The sequence below is a fragment of the Ahaetulla prasina genome, chromosome 3, assembly GCF_028640845.1.
Source record: "Ahaetulla prasina isolate Xishuangbanna chromosome 3, ASM2864084v1, whole genome shotgun sequence".
In the NCBI taxonomy this organism is placed as follows: domain Eukaryota; kingdom Metazoa; phylum Chordata; class Lepidosauria; order Squamata; family Colubridae; genus Ahaetulla; species Ahaetulla prasina.
In genome coordinates this window covers 157,609,941-157,631,955 of record NC_080541.1, presented here as the reverse complement: position 1 = coordinate 157,631,955, position 22,015 = coordinate 157,609,941, and the positions used below count along the sequence as shown (strand labels likewise).

General features: G+C 42.0%; 1 protein-coding gene across 4 annotated transcripts in view; it reads right to left on the bottom strand.

The window, feature by feature from the left end:
• Positions 1-22,015, bottom strand: part of SLC44A5 (solute carrier family 44 member 5) — a 207,634-nt gene that overhangs the window by 66,404 nt on the left and 119,215 nt on the right. For 3 of the 4 annotated variants that reach the window (XR_009154163.1, XM_058175362.1, XM_058175363.1), the window contains exon 2: positions 7,863-7,911. The exons of the other annotated variant lie outside the window; for it this stretch is intronic. Coding sequence is in view for 2 of the 3 variants with exons in the window: in XM_058175362.1 (XP_058031345.1) it covers positions 7,863-7,911 (49 nt within the window). In the remaining variant the exon portion in view is untranslated. The remainder of the gene's footprint in view (positions 1-7,862; positions 7,912-22,015) is intronic. 4 annotated transcript variants of the gene reach the window in all.

The following is a 22,015-nucleotide window of genomic DNA, read 5'->3' as shown; positions in this document are numbered from 1 at the left end:
ATTGTTCTGAATCTATTTAACTTTAATTGACAAAAATGTCTGCTACAAAGCATGTCTGATGGGACACTGATGAGATTCATAGTTGTTTAACAGTTCATTTATTTTGCCTATAGTTTTGATATAATTGATAAAAATCCAGGGGAATAATTTTATTAATTTTAAACAGTTTCTCATTAAATATTATTATAGATTCTGGATCTGATTTGATGATACTGAATAATCTCTGCTATAAAAGATGACATGCCACTAAAAACTACTTTTTTTTAAAAAAAATTAATTAACAGAGTGCTCTGGGCAAGTTCTAACAAATGCAAGTTTAGAATATCCATCTCAGCACAAATGCCTCCGCCATCTGAAACTGCTTAATATGGCATAATAGTTGATTTTAAATTGGGGGTTTATTAATATTTTTAAAAAAAAATTTTAATTTAAATTTTGATTATCAGCCTTTTTTTGTAATTTGCTATTTTTTAATTTGGTTTTAATTGTACATATTCTGTGTTTTATCTTTGGCTGTACACCGCCCTGAGTCCTTCGGGAGAAGGGCGGTATAAAAATTTGATAAATAAAAATAAAAATAAATAAATAATATCCATAAAATAGTGTCTGGAGGATGCATGGAAATCTAACATGCATTGAGTCATCTCAATAGTTCAAAACAGATATAAATTGGGGGCAATAATGCCAATCAAGCTTATATATGCATACTAGATCTTGAGTTCAGTTAGTTTAGATGGCTGATGAAAGTCAAGATGAATAGCATGGGCAATAGGATTCCACTTGTATCCAGAAAAAAATGTGTAGCCTACCCATCAAACTAAGTATAGTTGTCTGCTAAGAATTTGAAGGTACTTTTCAGCGTTTAGTTTGTTCTAATTCAGGGCATTGCTTGCTTGTGCCTCTAGACCAGAGGTGGGTTTCAGCAGGTTCTGACCAGTTCTGGAGAATCGGTAGCAGAAATTTTGAGTAGTTCGGACAACTGGTAAATACTACCTCTGACTGGCCCCGCCCTCATCTATTCTCTGCCTCCCGAGTCCCAGCTGATCGGGAGGAATCTTCCCCTGGATTGGGGAGGGAATGGAGATTTTACAGTATCCTTCCCCTGCCAGGCCCACCAAGCCACGCCATGACCATCAAGCCACACCCACAGAACCAGTAGTAAAAGTTTGAAATCCACCACTGCTCAAGACACAGACCTTTAGCTATGCACTTATAATTTAGTTCTTTAAAGGAAACTAAAGGCTATAAAAATAAAATATCTAATACGCTGCTTGCTCTGACAATAACAGCATTTTCTACAGAAGTTATGGATAATGACATCCAGGAGCAATTAAATATATACATGCTTATATACTGAACAAAACACAATACTTTGTCATAAAAAGTTAAAAATACTGACTAATGTCTGCCATGAATATCACAACACTTGCAGTGGTGCCCTCTGACACACAATACAAACAGATCCAACACATAAACCAACAGTAAAAGCTTTATGCTTAATAAAGAAGAACTACAACAAGAAAAGAGGAAGTTTTGAATTATTTGTTCATTGCAGAGTGGGAAGATGATTTTTTTCCCCCAGAAAATAAATGCTAGTTTCACATATTGCATTTCTTCCTAGAGTCTTATAAATTATACAGAAATTAGACAATACAGGAGTTAGGTAGCACCTGCCTTTAAGAATATGCTGTGGTTGTAGAAACTGCAAAATGCAAGTATCTGCAGTATCTACAGTTATTGTCATAGTAACAATATATTTATATTAAGGTGTCATAGTGTAAAACAAGGGGATAAAATCAGAAATTTATTTTGCTACACCACTAGTAAATTGTTACACACAGCATGTGGTCTCTAAAAGATACTGAACATCTTCATCTCCCATTAAACTAAATAGAAATTCTGCCTCGAGTGAAAATGGAAGATAAAGTGCAGAGCTTTTAATACTTCTCTTCCTTTCCGGCATCAAACTCTTTAAGCTCTCCAAGCATATTAAATATCATTATTGCTAAAATAAAATCAGATGGACTGCTTAGCAGCTAATTTGCTGCAGAATTTCATGCTTGTTGGACAATAAATAATAATAGGAATGTATTCTAATATTTCTTATATGCTAGATTATGATTTTGACGTGCAAATATCACTAATGAGATATATACCACGAATAATTATCATTTCACATTGGTATGTTTGTTCTGATAAATATGGCTAACCTGTATGGTATTATCTTGTTTCCATAAAAAAACTAATCATTCAGGTTCAGTTTAAGGAAATACACTAATTCTTTTTTTTTCCCCTCCTAATCTTTTGTCGTTATGGGATACTGAGTGTAGATTAATGAGAAAAAAAATGAATTTCAACAAGAAAAACTTGACAACTTCCTCACACACCTCAATAGCCTACACCCCAAAATACAGTTCACCATGGAAACAGAAGTTAATAACCAACTTCCCTTCCTGGATGTCTTAGTCTACAGAAAACCCAATGGCTCCCTAGGACACACCATCTACCAGAAGAAAACACACACAAACCGCTATCTGCACGCACTCTCACACCACCACCCAGCACAGATCAACTCCGTAGCCAAGACACTCATCTCCAGAACAAAATGCTTAGCTGATGAACAACACCTAAAACCCGAACTAGACACTCTCACTAACGTACTAACATCCAATGGATTCCAAACAAATAAGATTACCAAGCTAATCCAAAAAGAACCCCCCACTAAAATCCAAGACAGAGAACAAGAAAACGGCACAGCCCTCCTCCCATATATAAAAGGCACCACAGACAGAATCAGCAAGATCCTCCACAAACACAACATCAAGACAGCATTCTGCACAAACAGAAAATATCCACCATCCTAAGAAACCCCAAAGACAAAATTGAGTTAGAAAATCAAGGAGTATATGAAATCCCATGCACCGCCTGCCCCACCACATACATTGGACAAACCAACAGAAGAATAAGTGCACGCATTGAAGAACACAAGAACTCATTCAAAAGAGGAACCAACTTCTTCCCTGGTCCAACACTTTAAAGTCACAGGACATGATATTGACTTTAAAAGACCAGAACTATCGCCAAAACTGAACACTTTAACAACAGAATAATCAGAGAAGCCATTGAGATAGAAAACGCCCACACAGCATGAACAAACGAGATGACACCTCCGCCTACCAGCCATTTGGAAACCCGCCTTATTGACAAACGAGTCCCTAACACGAGGAATGACACCAGACCCACACTCACGAGGTCCACACAGGATGTCACCACCGCATCCACCCAGAAAGCAGACCCAAACCCACACTGATCATGAAGCACGACCAAGGACCAGAAGCCAGACCGCAGCTGCAACATTAGCCATTTCAAACCCCTCCAATCCATACATGCAGCAGACTGACACCCACTATGAAGATGTAGCACGACCACAAAGCCAAACAACAGCTATGCAGCTCACCAGCTCAAATCCCCCTGCAACACAGACTAAACTGAGCACAACCAAGCCCCCACCAACACAGGACACACCCAGCCAATCAGAGCACAAACCCCATCCAATCAGAGCACAGCCAAGCTCCCACCCAATCAGTTCAAACCCCCACTAGCAGTTAAAAGGAAGAAACACATTGCTCCCAGAAGCACGAAGCTGAAGCCTGAAGATGACGAAGATTTAAACTTAATGTCAACCGCTCCAATTTGGATTGCAGAAAATATGATTTCTGTAACAGAATTTTCTGTGCTTGGAATGCATTATCCGACTCTGTGGTCTCTTCTCATAACCCCAAAAGCTTTAACCAAAATCTATCCACTGTTGACCTCACCCCATTCCTACCGTTCCTGTCCTATTGTTTCTTTCCCTATATATATATGCTTATACTTCCTTGTTTCTCATCATATATATGTTTACATATTATATAATCTTTTTGTGTGATGCTTGTGTATGCATCATGCATTATGACAAAATAAAATAAATAAATAAATAAATATTTTAATATTTTCTCCCTTAAACAATTTAATGGTGCTGGAGAAGACTCCTGCGAGTCCCTTGGACTGCAAGGCGAACAAACAAGTCAGTCCTAGAGGAGATCAACCCCGACTGCTCTTTAGAAGGCCAGATCCTGAAGATAAAACTGAAATACTTTGGCCACCTAATGAGAAAGAAAGACTCACTGGAGAAGAGCCTAATGCTGGGAAAGATTGAGGGCAAAAGAATGGGACAACAGAGAGTGAGGTGGCTGGATGGAGTCACCGAAGCAGTAGGCGTGAGCTTAAACAGACTCCAGAGGATGGTAGAGGATAGGAAAACCTGGAGGAACGTTGTCCATGGGGTGCGATGGGTGGGATACGACTTTGCAACTAACAACAACAACAAAACTATTTAAACCTGCAGCTTTTAACTTTTAAAAACATTTTCACATTCATTTTTTCTCTTCATCTACTTTTACTTCAATTCCATTCTTCCAACATGTTTCTATAACTTCAATACAAATGTCCACAATATTCATGTTAGCATTTTCTCACTTCAGTTTCATCCCGCATCTTTTGATCCCTTTTATTTTTAATTCTGTTCACTCTGCTGAAGGCTCATTACTTAACTCTCTTCATCTACCTTAAAAAGTATTTATCAAAATCTTTCAGCATTTTCCCTCCCTTTTAACTTGTTATCTATGACTATTATTATTGCCACTCTTTTTCTCAATGCACATTGTAATAGTATTTTCCTCTTATCTTCCGTTTTTGTAGTCATCATTCTCCTATATTTTTTTTATTCTCATACAGTTCATGTTTCACCAAGCATCCTTCTTCATACTTATCATTATTGTAACGCTACGCAAGAGGTCAAATTCTCTTTCCTTATGTCCACTCTCTAGTCATTCTTTTGATAAGAGTAATTTATCTGCTAATATTATTTTTTCCATGACCCATATTTTCTATTTCTTTCCTTTTTTTGCCCCATGCCCAGTTTTCTCCCAAGTTCTACTCCTGACATAATCAGAAAAATTGTTTAACCCACATCTGACAATCTCACCATCTTTGTGTCCTACACTAATTCTGCCAATTATTCATCAAAAGCAATCCAGTCAATTGTGTTTTTATACTTATATTTATTCCTTTGTCACACAAATCTATGAGTCAGGGGTGGGTTCTACTTACCTTTACTACTGGTTTGCAATTGGAACACGCGTGCGCACATTATTATTATTATTATTAATCAAATTTTTATACCGCCCTTCTCCCGAAGGACTCAGGGCGGTTTACAGCCAGGTAAAAATAGCAAAAAAAATAAATACAGAATAAAATAAAGCACATGCTTCTGTGCATGTGCAGATCACCTATGATGATGTCAGGGCAGGTGGGCGGAGCCTCCCACTGGTTTTACTTACCACTGGTTCTAAAGAACTGGACAGAACCGGGAGCAACCCACCACTGCTATGAGTAGACTAATGCTTAAATCACATATTTGGAGCCAACATTTTCAAAGCAAATCTTCACTGAATTACCACTATTCTAATATATTCTTGAGTCTCCAAATAGGGAAGTTACTTTTTCTATACTTTTTTATCTTGTTCCTATTCATGTCACCTTATTGATTTTTCTCTCTTCTGGATAATTGTTGTGACCCAGGCCCAAGTAGGTAGTAGGAAATTCAGTCAGTGAAAAAACAAACTTTATTCAAACAGCTGAGAAGAACTTCATCCCCAGTGTAGTTCAATTAAATTAAAGCAAATTCCTCCCAACAGAAATTCCTTAGTCCTATGGCAAACCTTGGTCCAATTAGGCCTTTCTTGGCAAACGTCCAGAAGTCACAGATACAAAAATAAATGCAAGAAGATGAAGCTACCAATGTTGTTTTCCGGCAAAGCCCAAATGCTGCTGCTGGTCTGTTTTAAGGCTTATGGGAGGGGCCAATCATCTCTCGGCCCTACTCCCGAGTTGTTTTCTTTGCTTGAGCTGCTCTTGCCTTCTGGCAGCTCTTCTCATGTGTGCATTAGGAACAGGCTCCTCCTGTTCCTCTGCCTCACTACTATCAGTCTTTGGAGGCTCTGGAGTCCGCACCTCACTCCCCAATGGCCCTGGCCCCACCTCAGCCTCATTGCTGTCGGACTCCGTTGCCAGCTCCGCAGGCTGCTGGCAGACCACAACAATAATATTCATTCAGAGTGTTCCACAATTTTCCCCAAAACTACTATTTCGTTCTTCTGTTATCACCATTCCTTTGAGAGGATCTCAATATCAGGATTACAATTTGCATATCCACCTATCACAAAATAGTTGACCCATGCTTTCTAATATACATTTTATTCCCTTTACTTATAATTCAACCTATACCTTCATTGCCTTGCATGTTTTCATGAATACATTGCACAAGATCAGATTACTTTCATTCTCCTTTCTCTTAGTTTCACATACACTTCTCTTTCTTTCTTTCTTTCTTTCTTTCTTTCTTTCTTTCTTTCTTTCTTTCTTTCTTTCTTTCTTTCCTCATTACCATTTACTTATCTTACATTCCAAATCATAATCTTCCTTAAGTTTATTATGTATTTATTATCAGATGGACCAAAAGCTATTAACATAATAGCTTTGGACAACTGAGGCTTTGACATAAAGCTTTCTAGTAAGGTGAAGGCAGGGGTGGAATCCAGCAGGTTTTGACAGGTTCTGGAGAACTTGTATTGGAAATTTTGAGTAATTCAGAGAACCGGCAAATACCACCTCTGACTGGCCCCAGAATGGGTGGGAATGGAGATTTTGCAATATCTTTTCTCCAGGAGTGGGGAAGGAATGGGGATTTTGCAGTATCCTTTCCCTGGAGTAGGGTGGGAATGGAGATTTTGCAGTGTCCTTCCCCTGGAGTGGGGAAACCACACCACGCCCACCAAGCCACGCGTACAGAACTGGTAGTAAAACAAAATTGGATTTCACAACTGGGTGAAGGTATAGACTACTTAGGAGTCTGGGTCATACACACACCACATACAGTATTGTCTATTAAGATAGGTCTGTAATGTACACACTGCTTTGGAAGAAAATGTATTGTTGCCCACATTCCACCCACTAAGAGTTTACATGTGGTAACCTGAATTGCTCAGAATGGCTTTGATCCTTTCAATAAAAATAAACAAACAAATACATACATAAATGTGAATTGGGCATGCTACAAATGAAGTAAAGTCTCTAGCCTCAACTATTCTCCTTATGTGACTGAGCTAACATGGGAGTTATAGCATTCTTAGAAAATGAAATAATGGATAAGACGGTTGGTTCAGAAGAATGACATTCTTGGAACTTAAAAGGGCTGGCACAGAATAACTTCTGTCTTTTAAATGGCAGAAAGTTAAGTATAACAATAGCACTTAGACTTATATACCCCTTCATAGTGCTTCACAGCAGTGGTCCCCAACCCTTGCGGCTTGGCAGCCCAGCTGGAGGGAGAGGGGGACCTGGCCACGCATGTAGTGGGCTAGCATGCACATGTTCGTGCAGGATCAATAAACTTACTACCAGAATTCTCTGTGCTCCAGTTACAGTTTTTCAAAATCTTCTCATAAGGGAGACAGCTATAATTAACATCTCTTAAGGCTGTGCAACAGGGGCAATAATATTTTCCAAATTTCACACAGCTGAGGGTAAGCAAGTCTTAATAAAAATATTACTTTTAAGAGTACTGAAGTGAGAGGGGAGAAGATAATGATTTCTGATTCTCTTAGGTATGTTTTTCCTCCTTCGGTGAGAGAGTAAAATGAGTGCTCTCAAGAATTACTCTTAGAAAAAAAGTTTTCCTTCCCAATCAATTAAGTGCATATATCCTCTTTTATATTCATACACAAAAAACACAATTTGATATATCAAAATAAAACATTTACCTGTTGTGAATAGGTCCGCTGAACTTTGGATCAAATTTTCTGGGTTCACCTGCATTTAAAATAAAAGATTATAAAATATGTCATAGGAAACATAACCAGAAAAAGTTAGGACTCATCTGCTTCCACTTGCTCTAAATGAATTATTTTGAGAAAACTCCCTAATAGCTGAGAATAGAACTAAAATCCAGAACTAGGAATCCAAAACTAGGAACCAAATCAAAAGAATGAAATTGGGGACCCCTTGAAACCTAGCAGAACAAACAACAACAGAAATTAATTTCTACATAAGGTGCTATCTCACTTAGATCCTGCAGTTCCAGACATGCTCAGTGATGGGCAGAAAAATTCCAGCTGCAAGTGACACTGATACTGCTTAGCAGCACAACTGCCTTCATTCCCCCAAAGTCCTTGAAAAGTTGCCATTCAAGTTAATTGCTGTGAATTAAGTTATTAAATGCACGGGGAGTAATCTTATTCGTTATATGTAATACATTAAATTTAAATCACCTTACATTTTTATTTAAAATAAATCAAATGTGGCTATTATCTTGATCCCACCTACTTTTTTACCTTGGCTGTTCTTGGTTGCTTGAATAGATGTTCTTCAAACATCTGGGTTTAGGTGTAGAAAAACGCACACATTATTCAAGTGGTCTAATTTGATGTAGGATTAACATGGTCTAATTATTTCACTCAGTTTTATTTAGAAAAAGTAATAATTGGTGTGCGGATGCTTTATTTTAACTGACCAGCAAGTAAAATATGAATTTTTCTACACAAAGAGATTTTAGACTACCATTCATTTAATTTAATAATAAATAAAAAATGTAATATTGTTAAGCTTTAAGTCAAATCAACTGTATTTATGGCTCTTTTAAAAGGTCAGCCTATGTTATTTTCATTGAATCATCGCATAAAATTGTTGTATGGCATGAGAATGCAAGAGTTGTGAACAGTTTCAAACAGTACAGTTGAAACAGTACAGTACACTTTCAAATCTGTAATTAAGATCTTCAATGTGTTGTGTCCTGCCTCGCCTCCGTCTGAGTGATGGCTTAATTAGCCAGCACTATCAGCTCTGGCAGCAGAATAGCCAGCGTCTGCCAAGAGCCTCCGTTATCTTCCACGATGCTGGTGAGTCACTCAGAAATAAACTTCAGCTCTTAATCAGTGGATTTGCCTGTTACAAAGAGACACAGCATCTCTCGCTGTCTTTTATATCCTGTGGGGTGTGGGTCCATGACTCAGCACTTCCTAGGCCTGCCCCACCCCTGCTTCTGTTGTACCCTCCACTCCTGCCTACGAAACCTAGGATCCAACTAAGCCTGATTTTTATCAGCTGGGTCTGAAGGCGTGGCCTAGGGAGGAAAAAAGTCAGGGGAAGGAGGCCTCATTATCTCTTCCACCTGGCCTGTTTCTGACTCCTGGAGCTGAGCCAGGGAAGCCAGTGCTCCTGACATAAGTCCTGACGGCCCTTCCCCCGCACTTTCCAAGTCACTTTCTGGCAGCAGACCCGGCTCCAAGTCACTTTCTGGCAGGAGGCCCGGCTCGGGGGGCGCAGACACAACACAATGTATAGTTTAAGAGAAAAGTATTTGCACATCTATTTGTGTTCACATGGAAATTCTACGGGTCAAAAGTGCATTAAAACAAACACAAGAAAGATATATTGTTTTCGCCAAAGCAATCACTTTATTCTTTGAATGATTTTCCATCAGTATTTTATAGTGTACATTTCTACTACTCCTGTGGAGTTCAGATTACTGCCTACAGAATTCTTGCAACCTAGATTTACTTCAAAATCCTTACCTATGAATTAATTACAGTTGCAATTGCCATACTACTATGCAGAAAAACATCCCCTTTTGAAATCAGGAAAAGAGATTCACAAAAATGTTGAGCCTGAAATGTCCTTCTGCCCTTTAAACTTCTCCAATCCTTCATCCGCATTTTCAACCTTAAAAGCAAATGTGTACAGATATTCCTTGACTTACAACAGTTCATTTAGTGACTGTTTGAAGTTACAAAGGAACTTTTAAAAAGTGACTTATGACCATTTTTCACACTTACGACCATTGCAGTGCTCCCATGGTCACATGATCCAAACTCAAGACACTTGGCAACTGACTCATATTTATGACAGATGCAGTGTCCTGGGGTCACATGATCACCTTTTGTGACCTTCTGACAAGCAAAGTCAAAGGGGAAGTCAGATTCACGCAACAACTGTGTAATTAACTTTAACAACTGCAGTGGTTCACTTAACAACTGTGGCAAAAAAGATCATAAAATGGGGCACAACTCACTTAACAAATGTCTCACTTAGCAACAAAAAATTGGGGCTCAATTGTGGTCATAAGTTGAGGACTACCTGTACTTTCTTACCAAACAAGGTATTTTTTGCTTTTGTTGTTTTAGATTTTTATCCTCCTCTTTCCCCCCCGCCACCCCCAAATGCAACTCAAGATGCCAGACATAGTAGTGCTCTATCAACCACCCAATTCATACAGTTCTGGGGTGAAGGTTGGTTCTGACAAACAAAAAAAATGTGATTCAGCTTAATAGTTACATACCACCAACTGACCTCTTCTCTGTGACAGTCTATAGCAAAAAAAACCAAACATTTTAGTTCTGCTATCTTCAATCTTTCACTAAAGTAATGGGGGATGTAGTAAAAACATCAGGAATGCAGCATATAGAATTCACAGTGTTAATCCTTTCATTAGTTAGTCAGTAGCTCTTATCAGTTTTCATACACTCCAGCACTGCATAAAAATAAGCTTCTTAAATCCATATATTATATGGCTTAGTGCTGGAATTACAAAAGAATCCAAGTGAAACCATTTTTTTTTTAAAAAAGGAAGGATGAAAATGATAAAAAAAAATTACTTCTAGACAAACTACAACCTTAATCTATAAGTGTCTTATCCGGTGGAAACAACCATATGCAAAGGTGAGATATGAGTAATGCTGCCTGGAATCCCAAAAATTAAGACTGTAAAAAAAAAGAAAAAAACACTTTGGAGGGTATATTCAAAGAAACATCCCAAAATAATCCATTATGGATCCAACATACACTGTGATGACAGGGAGCATGTAGTATTCCATTATAGAATAATGGCTGATTTATATACATTTTATATACATTTTCCTTCAGCAGCAAAGAGATCAATTTTTTAAATTGTCTTGACCATTTATGGTATGATCTTAGCTACTATATAGGCCCAAATTTTTGTAGCCTTGTGTTATGTGGTTGTTCTGACCAAGCTCCCCTAACACAACAAACCCTCTGTATTTAAATCAATGATTACTTTATTAGGAGGAATCATTTCGCCAGCAGCCCTGGCGAAAAGTTTCTCTCTCAAAGCAGGCTAACAAGTCTGTCCGGCAGGGAGATGAATAGTTGTCTGCCACATCTATCCATCTCCTCCCCCTGCCTTTTATCCCCAGAGCTAGGGTGAGGTTTTGCTAGCAGCCATGGCTCTTCCGTCCCAAGGATCAGCCCACAGATTTCCACTGCTCTCCTCTCCTCTGCCTTCTGCGTATCCGCACGTCAGGGACTGGACCCAGCTGTTTCTCCTCTTCCTCATCAGCCACCTCCAGACCTGAGGCTGTTGATTCTCCATCTGAAGACTGACGGATATACGCCTCTGTCTCTCTCTCCCTCTGACAGCTCCACAGAGGGAGCACCTCGTTGCTCCCACATAACACCTATCCTGCGCGGCCTGCACTGGCTGCCGGTAGCCTTCCGGGTGTAATTTAAGGTGCTGGTTATCACCTTTAGGCTTAGGACCGGGCTATTTACGGACTGCCTTCTGCCACCGATAGCCTCCCAACAACCTGTGTGCTCCCACAGGGTGGGCCTGCTCAGGGTGCCGTCAACCAAACAATGTTGTTTGGTGGCCCCCAGGGGGAGAGCCTTCTCTGTGGCGGCACCGGCCCTTTGGAATGAGCTGCTTCCAGGGTTACGCCAACTCCCCGACCTCCGGACCTTCAAACGTGAACTTAAGACTTTATTATTTCATCGTGCAGGACTGGCCTAAGCATAATTTTAAATTGTAATTTTAAGTGGGTTTTATGTCGGTCTATGACTGTTTTAGTTTTGATTCAGCCTATTTAAATATTTGTTTTTAATTATGTTTTAAACTTGCTGTTTGTATTTTCTGTTTTAAATATGGCTGTAAACCGCCCTGAGTCCTTCGGGAGAAGGGTGATATAGAAATTAAATTATAAATAAATAAAAATAAATAAATAAATAAATCCCCCCCCCCCGGATCGCTCAGGTTACCTTGATGCTGACCCTGACTCCATGCCTCCTCTTCATCTAATTCAGCTGTTGCAGGGGCCGGTGACCAAGAGGCCACAACAGTGGTATTAGACATAACTGATATGAGAAGTCTGTAATGCTGGGAAAGGTGAAAGGAAGGGAAAGAACAACTAGCGGCAAGTAAACAAGCTGGATTTTAGAAGCAATGTGGTTACCATTAGAAAATCTGAAGGGCCAGATTGGGGACAGATCATCTTGGGTCTAGTTATGCAATTCTAAGCGTTTACACCAACTTGAAAGTACATAATCAGTTGAATTATTATATGGATCTACCGTAAAATGCTACTTATCCCAACAAGGATTTGTTTAAATAAAGCAGCGTCATTACTTATTGAAAACTAGCCATGAATCACCATAATAGAAACATACCGTATATACTCGAGTATAAGCCGAGTTTTTCAGCACGTTTTTTGTGCTGAAAAACGTCCCCTCGGCTTATACTCGAGTCTACGTCTTCGGGAACCCGCACAGGAGGGGTACGAGCGGACTCCCATGGGAGGGGCGGGAGGCGGGCCCGCCGAGGTCTCGCGGGATTTGTCGCCCCAGGCGGCCCCATTCCCGTGTCTGGTGGGCGGACGGCGCAAACTTGGCGGACTGTGCATTGGCGCGGGGAAGCCCTGGTGGTGCAGTGAGAGGGCTGGGCAGGGGCCGCCAGCCTTCTCGGCTGAGGAGGAGGTTTCCCGACCGCGAGCTTCGCCGCCCGCGAGCCACCCAAAGGCCAGAAGAAAAGGTCATTCCATCGGAGTAATGGAGCGAAGCCTCCTTCCTCTCCCGCCTTACACATGCTATGCGAGCCCGGCTGGGCTGCAACCCCGCCGCCGCCGCTCCTTCCTCAGCCTCCCGGGGCTCGCGCTCTAGCAGCCGTCAAGCTCAGGCGGACTCGGCAGCTCCCCATCAGCACTCGCCGCGGCGCGGTCGGGCAGGAGGTCGGGCTCGCTCTGTGGCGGTGGCGCCTCCGCCGCCGCCGCCGCCGCCGCCGCCGCCGCCGCCGCCGCCGCCGCCGCCACGGGCGAGCCCGACTCCTCCTGCCCGAATCGCGCCCGTGCAGTGCTGATGGGGAGCTGCGAGTCGGCCTGAGCTTGGCGGCTGCTAGGCGCGAGCCCGGGAGGCTGAGGAAGGAGGCGGCGGCGGGTTGCAGCCCAGCCGGGCTCGCACAGCATGGGTAAGGCAGCTCCCCATCAGCACTCGCCGCGGCGCGATTCGGGCAGGAGGTCGGGCTCGCTCTGTGGCGGTGGCGCCTCCGCCGCCGCCGCCGCCGCCGCCGCCGCCGCCGCCCGCGGGCGAGCCCGACTCCTCCTGCCCGAATCGCGCCCGTGCAGTGCTGATGGGGAGCTGCCGAGTCGGCCTGAGCTTGGCGGCTGCTAGGCGCGAGCCCGGGAGGCTGAGGAAGGGCGGCGGCGGCGGCAGGGTTGCAGCCCAGCCGGGCTCGCACAGCATGGGTAAGGCAGCTCCCCATCAGCACTTTCGCCGCGGCGCGATTCGGGCAGGAGGTCGGGCTCGCTCTGTGGCGGTGGCGCCTCCGCCGCCGCCGCCGCCGCCCGCAGGCGAGACCGACTCCTCCTGCCGAATCGCGCCGTGCAGTGCTGATGAGCTGCGAGTCGGCCTGAGCTTGGCGGCTGCTAGGCGCGAGCCCGGGAGGCTGAGGAAGGGCGGCGGCGGCGGGTTGCAGCCCAGCCGGGCTCGCACAGCATGGGTAAGGCAGCTCCCCATCAGCACTTTCGCCGCGGCGCGATTCGGGCAGGAGGTCGGGCTCGCTCTGTGGCGGTGGCGCCTCCGCCGCCGCCGCCGCCGCCGCCGCCGCCCGCGGGCGAGACCGACTCCTCCTGCCCGAATCGCGCCCGTGCAGTGCTGATGGGGAGCTGCGAGTCGGCCTGAGCTTGGCGGCTGCTAGGCGCGAGCCCGGGAGGCTGAGGAAGGAGCGGCGGCGGCGGCGGGTTGCAGCCCAGCGGGCTCGCACAGCATGGGTAAGGCAGCTCCCCATCAGCACTCGCCGCGGCGCGGTCGGGCAGGAGGAGTCGGGCTCGCTCTGTGGCGGTGGCGCCTCCGCCGCCGCCGCCGCCGCCGCCGCCCGCGGGCGAGCCCGACTCCTCCTGCCCGAATCGCGCCCGTGCAGTGCTGATGGGGAGCTGCGAGTCCGGCCTGAGCTTGGCGGCTGCTAGAGCGCGAGCCCCGGGAGGCTGAGGAAGGAGCGGCGGCGGCAGGGTTGCAGCCCAGCCGGGCTCGCACAGCATGGGTAAGGCGGGAGAGGAAGGAGCCTTCGCTCCATTACTCCGATGGAATGACCTTTTCTTCTGGCCTTTGGGGTGGCTCTCGCGGCGGCAGCGATCGAAACCCTCCCTCCCTCAGCCGAGAAGGACTGCACCGCCAGGGCTTCCCCGCGCCAATGCATAGCCTGGCGGGAGTTACTGCAGCTCACCCGGCTGGTGGTGTTGGGGCAGCCGCTCCGCTTTCTAGCAAAAAGGTCGCTCGCCCAAAACTCCTCGCCTTCTCCTGGGAAGGGCTGGATGGCTAGCCGGGAAGGGTTGGATAAGCAAGCCAACCTCCCTCCCTCCCTCCCTCCTCTCCCCATAGCGAAAGGCGTTTTCCCGTTGGAGGAGAGAGAGAGAGAGAAAGGAGGGGCCGTTCCTCCCCTTCTTTCATTCTTTCTTCTCCCTCCGTGCTTCAGAAGCTGGGCGTGTGTGTGCGCGCCCTAGTCCCCTTCTGTTCGGCGGCGCTGGAAGAGAGAGAGAGAGAGAAAGGAGGGGCCGTTCCTCCCCTTCTTTCATTCTTTCTTCTCCCTCCGTGCTTCACCGTGCTGGGCGACCTGGGGCAGCTGCTCTTCAGCCAGATGCTCGGTGAGTCAGCCCGTCCCTTCCTTCCGTGGGGTCTGCCTTGCTGGTGAAGGTTATTGGGGCTTTTGAGCAAGGGAGGAGGAGCGAGCACCGCCTTTCGCTGGCATTCCGGGATTTCCCTTTGTTTAGAGCTGGGAATCCTCCTTCCCCTTTGCACTCCCTCCTCCTCCCTCCCTCCTCTCCCCATAGCGAAAGGCGTTTTCCCGTTGGAAGAGAGAGAGAGAAAGGAGGGGCCGTTCCTCCCCTTCTTTCATTCTTTCTTCTCCCTCCGTGCTTCAGAAGCTGGGCGTGTGTGTGCGCGCCCTAGTCCCCTTCTGTTCCGTGGCGCTGGAAGAGAGAGAGAGAGAGAAAGGAGGGGCCGTTCCTCCCCTTCTTTCATTCTTTCTTCTCCCTCCGTGCTTCACCGTGCTGGGCGACCTGGAGCAGCTGCTCTTCAGCCAGATGCTCGGTGAGTCAGCCCGTCCCCTTCCTTCCGTGGGGTCTGCCTTGCTGGTGAAGGTTATTGGGGCTTTTGAGCAAGGGAGGAGGAACGCGAGCACCGCCTTTCGCGCTGGCATTCCGGGATTTCCCTTTGTTTAGAGCTGGGAATCCTCCTTCCCCCTTTTGCACTCCCTCCCTCCCTCCCTCTCTCTCTCTCTCTCTCTCACACACACACACACACACACACAGACTTCTAAAGTCGATTGGCACAATGCTAAGCAAACACAGCAGTGGGTCAAGGGTGAAGGGCTAGGAACCTGGCAGGTGAAAGGTTGAGCGACATGAAAGGCAAAGACCACAATTGTTTTAAGAAAGAAGCTTTAGCAGGGAGGGGGGGATGGGAGGGTGTTTTAAGTTTTGGCAAACAGCCAGGCCAACTGTATTGGAGAAGGTCACACAACTGGCCTTAACATTTTAGCTGCTGTCTTTTTCCTCACACTTGGGTTTAATGATATTAGAGATCCTTATTGCCCTGCCAAAAAAAAAAAGAGCCACCCCAACGTCTATGAAAATTAACCTTCTCTGCCAAGAGACACTGTGCAGGGTATTTTCACTATTGGTGTGCATACAGGCTTAGATTTGTGCTGGGTTCTTAGTGCTTAGAGCACTGACCTTCAGAGGCACCCTGGTCCCTTGGAAGCTAAAGGAGGACTCATTTTCATGCTTGCAGTTGTATTGTCAATTTCTGTGAGACAATGTTGTTGAAGTAACTCACTCACTCATTCATTCATTCATTCATTCCTTGTGTGTCCAATCACACTTAGCCAATAAAAATTCTATTCTATTCTATTCTATTCATTCATTCATTCATTTTATTTTGTCAAATACATATTAAATAATTATATAAATATAAGCATGAATTGAATACATAAAAGGAATACAACTAAAGGGAACATTAGGACAGGGACGGTAGGCACGCTGGTGCTCTTATGCACGCCTTACAGACCTCTTAGGAATGGGGTGAGGTCAATACTAGATAGTCTTTGGTTAAGGCTTTGGGGATTTTGGGAAGAGACCAGAGTCAGGTAGCACATTCCAGGCATTAACAACTCTGTTACTGAAGTCACATTTTCTGCAATCTAGATTGGAGAGGTTCACTTTAAGTTTGAATCTATTGTGTTCTCGTGTATTGTTGTGGTTGAAGCTGAAGTAGTCATTGATAGGAAGTACATTGTAGCAGATAATTTTATGAGCTATGCTCAGGTCATACCAAAGGCGGCGTAGTTCTAAATTTTCTAAAGCTGGGAATCCTCCTTCCCCCTTTTGCACTTTTATTGTTTTTCGTTCAAATAAATATTCATGTTATTTTACTTGGCTCTATCTTTATTTTTTACATTGACCAGTAGCTGCCTCATTTCCCACCCTCGGCTTATACTCGAGTCAATAGTTTTTCCCAGTTTTTGTGGTAAAATTAGGTGCCTCGGCTTATATTCGGATCGGCTTATACTCGAGTATATACGGTAATTTGTAAGAAAGTGATTGAAATTTAGATAGGTGGTGGTTAAGAGAAGAGATGAAAAAAGTCAGGAAAATACAACAGTATTGGAACTTCTTTAAATGAAAATGAGAAAACCTGGATGATTGATGTTCTTTTTCTTGTATCCTTTTGTGTATTTTTGATGAACTGCCTGGTATCTTAAGAACACAATAAAGTAAAAGCCTCAATATTCCCTTCACTATTCTTAAAATGAGTGCTTGAACCATCCCATTTATTTCAATGGAAAGTATGAATGGCTCTAACTAGCAGAAAAACAATCATTGCAAGAAGAGCAGAAGGGCAAGACCATAATTAAAAGAAAAGGGGCTGCATAAATTAAGTGATATGAAATGAAGCGTTTCAGAGTGGTCAGTTATAATGCAATATAAGCTGTAAGAACAACTTCTCAAACTTTGTTTTGATAAGAAAGGTCCTTACGATGCTGCTCCTTTTGAATTGTTGCCATCTCTTTTCCATTTATCTAGAATTATTCTGAAGATCAAAAGGACTGGGAAAAGATTTTAAATGCTACAGGGTTGTGAAAAAAATAGCCATGTGTAAGACTATTTATAACCATGAACTATTATATATAATTATACTCAGATTTATTCAAGGAGACCATAGCTAGAAAAATGACCTGCTATTTTTAAAAACACAATATATCATTTTCTCAAATAATGTTATATCTATCTCATGCTCAGAGAATATTCCTGTGCTGTGACACCATTATGGAATTCTGTAAAACATAGGACATAGGACAGTGAAATGGAAAAGTATGGCACTGAAAAAACCCCCACTGATGAAGATGGTTAGTAGAAGTAGAAGTTAAACACACACAAAAAGTCTGAGGCCCAAATAACAAAAATATCAGGAAATGAATAAAGGGATTTATAACAGATACCTGTAATGTAATATAAATTACAGCATTTACCATTGCCAAGACTAATGAATATATATTCACTTGCAGAGCACTTTGGTACTCTTCTGGGTGAACAATGCCATATAAAATACAGTAGATTACTCTCAAGGGTTAGTGATCTGTCTTCTTGAACTACTACCACTCAGCTGTGGCATATGGCCAACAATGATGTTAAACCATTAATGTTTATTATTCTCTCGATACTTTGCGTGAATCACAGTGTAATGCTAACATGGAAAGGTAGCAAAAGCACTGATCTTGAAAGTCTGCTGGAATCTCAGTTCATAGCTCACAGCTTTCCCGACAAGGATTTTTGCTAAAACTGCAGATGCTGCCATCAGTTTCATAGAGTAAACATGAGGTTAATCCAGTTTGGCCAACTAATAAAAAAACGTCATTGTTCCTACTATCTATTTGGGAGAACATTGTGAAGAAAGAATAAATTCTCTGGAAGGACACAACTGTTGGACTCTGGAACAGCATCATTTGATTCACGTAGAAGCTAAGTGCTCTTCAGACATCAATAGGAAGGAAAGGTCTTGATTTTCTGAAAGATGGCCTGAAGAACAAGGTCTTCAAGAAGAACTTTTATGAATCTCCTCATTCAAAACTGAATGCCGGGTCTAAGGGGGACCCAAAAGAAATTCAGTCCAACTTGGATGGAGATAAAGAAGATGGCAAGAACATCTTGTAACAACTAGTGCCAGTATTATGAAGGTCACACAGGGAAAGGAGAACTGCCTTTTAAAAAATTTTGCTTGGATCAGGAGAACCTTTTTATAAAGCTGTGGACATCTGCCAAGTCATCAATCCATTTTGATGGAAGTGTGGCAAACTCTTGGGAAATGAGGAATTTGAGGAAGAGGATAAAGACTCCCCAGAGAAATTCTGTGATGTGGTAGGAGTTTAAGAGAAGACAGAGGAGCTACTGTATTATAATTTCAGAGTCTGGTGTTTCCACAGCCTGCATTCAAAGAGTAGTTCACCAAAGGATGAATTATTGTGATTCTTTTGTAAATACTTGGCAGGGGTTACAAGAGTATATTGTGTGATTTTGCCCAAGGCAAAAATATATCAGGGGAGGGAGTAGGGGAACTGTTGAATCAGTGTAAGTTTAGAGATTGAATATGTTATCACTGAGGTCTCCAGAAATGAAGCTCAACACTTCATTTCTGTGACACATGGTATATTTAGAGGTCAGGAATCACATCAAGAATTATGAAGCCCTAATAAATTTTAACCAGGAGCATAACTTATGTGTTCTATACCAAAGACCAAGATAAAGAATCAGGATCTGTATAACTAATGAGCCTCTTAAAGTATATAATCCGTCTCTGCAGTGGAAGTAGAATATATTTTACAATAATAGGATAAGTAAACAGTCTAGAATAATACTGGGTCTGATAGTTTAATTCAAACATTAGAGGTGCTTTTTTCTATTTTGTAACACAATGCTGACTGTGAAACTCCCTGTAGCTTTTGACAGCAAATAAAGGTGTCTTTCATGTTACAAAGAGCAGAGTAATGGTGCTTGGCACCTTCCAGATATGTTCAGCTACAATTCTCATTGCCTCATCAGTACTCCTTAGTTGAGGAAATATCTAGATAAATAGATATTTTGTTACAGAAATATATAGTAGTTCCTGGTTTGAACTGAAGAAATCATTAGAAATATTCTTTTGGGTGGCAATGAGAATTGATGACAGAAATCATTAAGTTGCTTTTAGCACTGAGTTGTATTAATCAGAGAGCAGAATTAAGTGAACTTGCATATGCAGGGTAACTTCTCAAAACACTGTAAATTAGGGGGGCTAATTACTAAACCAATGGCCTTGAAGTCTATCATATTGCAAATTATAAGTGCCTTTCTTGGTAATGTCATAGAAGCATCTGTAACAATATTTTGGGGAAGGGGTTTTTTCCTGTTTATGCTTTTCACAATTCCTCCCACATCAATCACACTTTTAAAAAAAACCTTTTTTAAAAATTAATGTCATTGTGAGTTTAATCTTTTAAAGATAATACTTTTAATTATTTTTTTCTGAAATAAAGTAGAAACAAGAAAAAGATCTCTGCTGAAGAGACATTGCCTTTTGTCTTAAAACTTTAATTTCACTTTGATTTCTACTGCTAGATCTTATTATCTCTATGCCACTTGTTGAATGTGAAGCAGACAATTATGCACTGGCAAGCTTATAAAATAGGTTTCTGAAACTGTTACATTCAAAACTGGCAATCCTGAAACCGTACTCCTTGGAGAACTTGTCCTTATACTACTGATTTCTATATACTGAAATTTCTATATAAATTTCTATATATTTCAATATATTCTATATATTAAAAACTGACAGCCAGTTTGATGTAGTGGTTTGCCTTAGCCGTGAAAGCCAGCTGAGTGATCTTGGGTCAGTCATTCAGTCTCAGCCTCACAGGGTTGTTTTTCCAGGGAAAATAGGACAAGGAAGCCTGTATTAGCATTAGTAATTAGTATTACTGCTGCCTTCAGTAATTTGTAAAAATAGCAAAGGAAGAAGACAAAAAAACAAGCAAAAATATTGTAATATCTTATTTCAGACCTGCTTCAATGTGTCAAATAATTGACCGTGCTTATACTGATCAATGACAACGTAATTCACATTTAAAATTAATATTGTGGGTCAAAAAATGTCATTTGCAATATGCATATATGGAGTTAGCATCTGGAATTTGGTTTGTGGACCTGTATCAAGATGGGGATATTTTTTTAAAAAAAAAGCACAAATGGTGCTATACAATGGAAGCTGATTCCTTTTAAATCCAAAATACATGTAAAATGGAGCAAGGCTTTGATTGTATGGCACGATTGCCATCTTGACTTTTATATATAGGAAAATTATTTGTCCTACATTTGAGCAGTCTTTGAGCTGTGAATTAGGGGTGATAATAAGGATTAGTTCTCTCCCTAGCCTATTCTTTCCTGTCTTGTCTATATACCTGCTGGTTGTTGTTGGGGGTTTTTTTCCCCGTTTTGTTAGGTGGGCATTTTAGCGTGAGAAATGTCTGACATGCCAATATTGCAGACTCAAAGGATTGAACAATGAAAAATTACATCATGTGAGGTTATGATGGATAGAAACCAGGCACCATATAAAAGTAATCAGTGGTCAGTACATTTTTGGAGCAAGGTAGTGTTTTCAGTTATATTTTCTAGGTTTGCAGGTGTTTTCAGAAATAAATCTGTTGCAGACTGTTCAAAGGTCAGTTTGATGCTGGGTTGAAAGTTACTATACTGTCTCAGTAATACTTGCAAGAACCCACCTAATGTTAAGAAGAATGTTTTGTTCATAAACTAACTTCATTGTTGCAATGAAGCAGCTTCATATTTTCATTGCTGCAAATATTTTGAACCAAAATATTTAAATAGGATAGATGTTGGCCATCACCATAATTAATTTTCATAACTATGGAGATATTTTGCAGCTTAAATAGGACTGATTTTGATCACAACCATAACTGAATGAGTTCACATAGTATGTTTCTATTGGGTTGTCTATCTAGACAAATTCCCATCAGAAAATTCACAAATAAAAATAAATTTCTTTTAGGAATGATAAACTTAACCTTTAAAAACAACTTTAAAAAGTTGTTTTATTATTAGTAATATATTTCCAGGACAGAGTGATCCTTTAAAAAGAAAAAAACCCAATGGCCACACAAACTATTTTAAGCATTTCCAAGCATAGTAAGTCACTGTGTACAGGACCACGTTGGCAGTAATACTGGAAAACTCCAAAGGGGGAAAATATGCAGATTAATAGGTACTTTGTTCAGATGTGATGTTTACTTCACTACATTGAGAATATCTATACTTAGCAGTAGGTTTTTTTATACTTCTACCCATACTCAAAAGTCTAAAAGAGGAAAAATGTTTAGGCTGAGTCAGTTGATCCACAATTGCTCATAATTTCAGCACATTGCGATAGATTCTTTTCAGCAATTTTTAAATCTTCTACAGCACATTAAAGACAGATAAATTAAAATACTTATCATTTCTGCTTCTCATTATTATTCAGAAGGTGTGAAATTAAGAAACCATAAAAATGTAACAAGTTTTGCTAATTTATTATATAATTCTATGTT